Source organism: Chlamydomonas reinhardtii, chromosome 3, assembly GCF_000002595.2.
Source record: "Chlamydomonas reinhardtii strain CC-503 cw92 mt+ chromosome 3, whole genome shotgun sequence".
In the NCBI taxonomy this organism is placed as follows: Eukaryota; Viridiplantae; Chlorophyta; class Chlorophyceae; order Chlamydomonadales; family Chlamydomonadaceae; genus Chlamydomonas; species Chlamydomonas reinhardtii.
Window position 1 is genome coordinate 8630652 of NC_057006.1, and position 4564 is coordinate 8635215.

The following is a 4564-nucleotide window of genomic DNA, read 5'->3' on the forward strand; positions in this document are numbered from 1 at the left end:
TGGGCCGCGATTACGTGAAAGGTCGGACTTTCCCGCGGTACTTCATTGCACTTCCATATAAACTGCCAAGGCAGGCGAGCACGCAGACTGGATTACAGATACAGTGACTACTTATCCGATGCATAAGGGTATCAGTCAAAGTCTGTGAGTTGTTGCCAGACTACACGATGCCGGGCGCAGCGAGGAGAATCAGGGACTCCTCTGTCCGTGCGGCCTTGTTGCTCGTTGCGTTGGCGGCAGCAGGCGTAAATGGCTATGCCAAATACTGGTGGGAGCCTGCCATCGGTGTTATGCCGGATGGCAATCCCTGCCACGCCCACCCAGAAAGGGCATATTACGATCTGACGGACGCTGAAGGCTTCTTCCTGGAGAGCCCGCATGGAATCCCCTATCACGAGGACGGCATCACTTTTGAGTTCAGGGAGCAAACGGGGTGAGTCTGTATCAGCGCTGGCCGGGGTGACTGCGTACGGCCAGTGCTGACCAAGCCATGCATGCGGCCGCGACTTATACCACAAATCCCACTTCCCGGCCCACCCCCACTTTCGCGCCGCCTCCCCCCCCCCTCCGCTTCCTTGGACCCCCTCCTCGTCTTCTGCTGCTGCGGCCACAGGGGTGACCTGACCACCCGCGTGTGCCCCGGGGCCAACTACACGGGAAAGGTGAGCCGAACACGGCACTCAGAGGGGCAGGCAGGCGCCGAGCGAGCCCCTGCCGGGCGACTGACGGGAAGGATGCAAGCTTGTGTGTGCAAGGGAGCCAGGCAGGCAAGAGCGAGTTCGTCAGTCCTGGGGCCGTGGGCCGTGGGCGGCACAGTGCTATTGGGCCTGCAGGGATTGTGTCAACCCCACGCACACAGCTGCAACTCCGCCCGCTCGCTCACATCGCACATGTCATTCCATCACACACAATTTCATTGAGGATCCAATCCACGCCCCATCCACCGACCACCCTCCCTCCCCCAATTGAAGCTGTCGCTGCCGGTTCTGGGCCTGGCGCTGCTGTCCATGTCGGAGGGCCGCTTCCTCAGCCCCGGACCCACACCCGGATGGTGAGCGAGGCATGGGCGGGAGGCGCCCAGCAGAGGTGGCGGAGGATGGGGGGCGCGGGGGACGGAGGGAATGAGGCAGGATGGGCTTTGAGGCGGGCACTGTGTGTATGTGGGTGGGTGGGTGCGGTAGTCACAGTTTGGCTAGGCATGGGAGGGGTGCCGATGGCGGTGTTGTCTGGGCCCAGGACGGTTGTGGTCGTCGTCTGGGTCTGGCGCGCGGGGACATCTGACTGTGTCCTTTGCACACGCGTGCGCCGGCCCCGGCCTCTGCCTCTGCTTCCGCCTCCGCCGGTGCTTGCACGAGACGCCTGCACCCAAAGCAGCTGTGTGTGGCATTCATGTTCAGCTCTGCATGGAGCCACACACCGGCTTGCCCACCCATCCCACCCATCGCGCCCAGCCACTCCCCGCCCAAACAAAACACACCCACCCACCCACCTCCCCTTTCTCCCTCCCCTCCATCTCCCCCGCAGCCGCAACCGGGTGGACCTGGGTGCCTCCAGCTCGCCGCGGGCACAGACGTCCTTCGCCTTCGCCTTCGCCGTGCCATGCAACCTGACAGGCGGGTCGGGTGGTGGGTGGGTGGGTGGGTGGGTTGTTTGCTTGCGGAGCCCAACGGAGAGGTCCCTTGTACGGCATTGGTTCAGGCGGTGGTGGGTGGTGGGTGTTGGCGCGCATGCCGGACACGTACCAGCGCGCATGCCAACCTGACGCTCCTATACACACACACACACACACACACACACACACACACACACACACACACACACAACGCAACGCAACACAACACAACACAACACAACACAGCACAGCACAGCACAGCACAACACAACACAACACAGTCTCTCTCCTCCTCTTTCCCCATCTCTTCCCTCCCCCGCCGCCCAGCAGGCGACCTGGAGTTCAGGGTGACTGCCGCCCAGCGCGGCTACCCGTCCACCTGGATGCAGGCGGCGGCCACACTGGCGGCCGCGGGGCCGGGCGAGTGCCCGCAGCAGCAGCGGGTGCTGGCCTGCGGAGCAGGTGGGTGGGCGGGTGCTGCGGGGTGGTGTGCGCGCGCATGGGACAGCCGCAGGGCTTAGGGTGGCGGCAGCGGTGCCTGCTGGTTGTGGCTGCTGGCTGGGGCTGCTGGGGCTTGAGGTGACACACGCTATGCAGCCAGCAGGACACAGGCTGTGGCCTGCGTGCCACGGCGTCCATCACACAGCTAGCTGCTAGCGCGGACCAAAACGAAATTCATTGCACGCACGTGCTCTCGCACATACACGCACGTTGCTTTCTTGTGCTTCCTGTGCTCTAATCCACACGGCGCTCGTGCTAATTCAACACAGACGCAAGCGGCGGCGGCACGCTGGACCCCGCCGACCCCAAGCTCCAGCCCGACCCAGTGGAGCCCACCCCCTCCAGCGCCGCCGGCCCCCAGCCGCAGTCGCCGGCGCCTGCGCCCCACCCGCCCGGGAAGGGCCCCAAGCAGCAGGGTGCCAAGCCATCCAGGCAGCAGCCCAAACGGCGCCGCCCGCCGCCCCAGGGGTCTGCCGCCGCCGCCAGGGCCAGCCGCCCGCCGCCCGGCCGACAGAGCCCGCCGCCGCGGAAAAGCCTGCAGCGCCGGTAGACCTCCTGCTGCTGCTGATGGTGGTGGTGTTGCTGCTGCGTGCCTGCTGTCGCGCGCCTGACGCGCATGGCGGAGGCGCGAGCAAGGCGTACGCCACACCAGGCAGCGCAGCCCGCCTGCTGGTAGCGGCCCAGGGGCTAGTGCTACTAGTGGTGTTACTGCCTATGCAAGTTGACAGCCAAGCTTGAGAAACCGCCGTGCCGTGTATCCAGTATGGCGGTTGTGTGCGGCGAGAGGCAAGAGGTGAGGTCACATGCAAAGGGCCCATCCCATGCATGACACTGTGCTCAGGGCTGACCAGAGCAAGCGGCATGGTGGTGATCTGCGCGGTGATGCATTTCAGAGACAGAAGATGTGTGTATGTGTGTGTGGGGTGTGTGTGTGTGTGTGTGTGTGTGTGTGTGTGTGTGTGTGTGTGTGTGTGTGTGTGTGTGTATATGTGTGTGTGTGTGTGTGTGTGTGTGTTGTGTGTGCACCTGGTGGCGTTTGGGATCAGCCACTAGGGCGGTCATGCCAGTCAGCCAGTGCCCTTCATCCGGTCAGGAGGCCTTGCGTGCGTCATGCATAATGCATGTGTGTGCATACGTGCAAGCAAGCAACCAGCATGATCTTTGGATGCATGCGGGATAAGTGGCATTAGTAGTTGCGGGATGCTGCAATGGAGTAGCTAACTAGTGGGGGCTCAGTGGACCGACACGTCGGTGATGCATCCCATGGGTTGTAATGGACGTGTTTTTATTCACATGTATGCATAGGGGACATGATGGTACAAAGGACCAACGTAGGGGAATATGCAGGCATAGGGCAGGAGGAACGGGTGGCGGTCGTAGCCGGCCGCGGTCGGTGCGGGGTACTTTGACGGTACTTGGCGCCTGGACCGCCCGGTAAGTGCAGCGCAGCTCTTGGGTGAAGGAGGTGAAGTGTTGAGGATGGGATCACGTGACGCCGGCGCCCAGCTGGACGACACAGAGTGTGAAGCAGTGGGTGATGGTGGGGTGCACGATGGGCGCGATGGGCGCGCACCGGGAGTCCCAGACCTGTGCAGGAAGAAAGATGCGCACTCAGAGCAGACTGGATTCCCGCGCTGCTTGTAATCAAGTTTCAGTGTCACAGCCTTTTTGCAACTGGCGAGCAGAGCGGGTTGCACGCTTGTGTCCTGGGCGAGGCGCGTTGGCGCATTGGGGCGAGGTGAGCCCGCGTTGGCCTGCGAGGAGAGCACGGGGGGAGGCACGGCACTGTGCATCACCGAGGCCCAGCTTGTGATTCTACAGTGCACAGACACTGTGCTTTGATTTGTTGTGATATAAACGTCTGCTGTGGCGCTGACTAAATACCAAATACTTGCTATCCGCGCCCGAGGAACCCTAACAGCTTCTGCCCCTGCTCTTCCCAGATGTTCACAAGTATGACGACATAAGCATCTGAACTTTGAAATTTATAGATCGTCATTTGGCGTCCGTGCCAGGGGGCTCGGACTCGGAGCTGAAATGGCTGTGGCAATTTCGCTCACGGTTCTGGACGAACTCGTCCGGGATTATGCTTATGGTATATTGGAGCAGGTAAGGCAGCCGTTACCCGTTGCCTGCGACGTTCGGCCCGAGTCAGCGTCTTTTTCCGTCTGGTTTCGCAGGCCTCGGGCCCTTGGGAGCGATGCGACGCGATGAGGGCAGCGCTGATGGCTGGCGATATCGACAAAGGACTTGAAATAATGCGAGCGATTTGCCCAGCAGCCCTGGAGGTGCGGTTCTCGTCTGCGCGCCAACAAGTTACCCTGTTGCCCGCTCACGCGGCCAAGCTCGGGTCCTGCTGCAGGACGTGCGCCTGGTGTTCCGGGCGAAGAAGCAGAAGTTCGTGGAGCTGCTACGCGCCGGCGGGGATGCGGAGGCGGCACTTGGTGAGTG

General features: G+C 62.4%; 1 protein-coding gene across 1 annotated transcript; it reads left to right on the forward strand.

Moving 5' to 3' along the window:
- Nucleotides 1–57: 57 nt before the first annotated feature.
- CHLRE_03g203569v5 (uncharacterized protein) lies at nucleotides 58–3769 on the forward strand. The gene is made up of 6 exons (XM_043061429.1): nucleotides 58–433; nucleotides 614–662; nucleotides 972–1051; nucleotides 1525–1613; nucleotides 1943–2074; nucleotides 2383–3769. The coding sequence occupies exons 1-6, from the start codon at nucleotides 168–170 to the stop codon at nucleotides 2661–2663; spliced, it is 897 nt and encodes a 298-aa protein (XP_042926649.1). The 5' UTR covers nucleotides 58–167; the 3' UTR covers nucleotides 2664–3769.
- The last annotated feature ends 795 nt before the right edge of the window (nucleotides 3770–4564 follow it).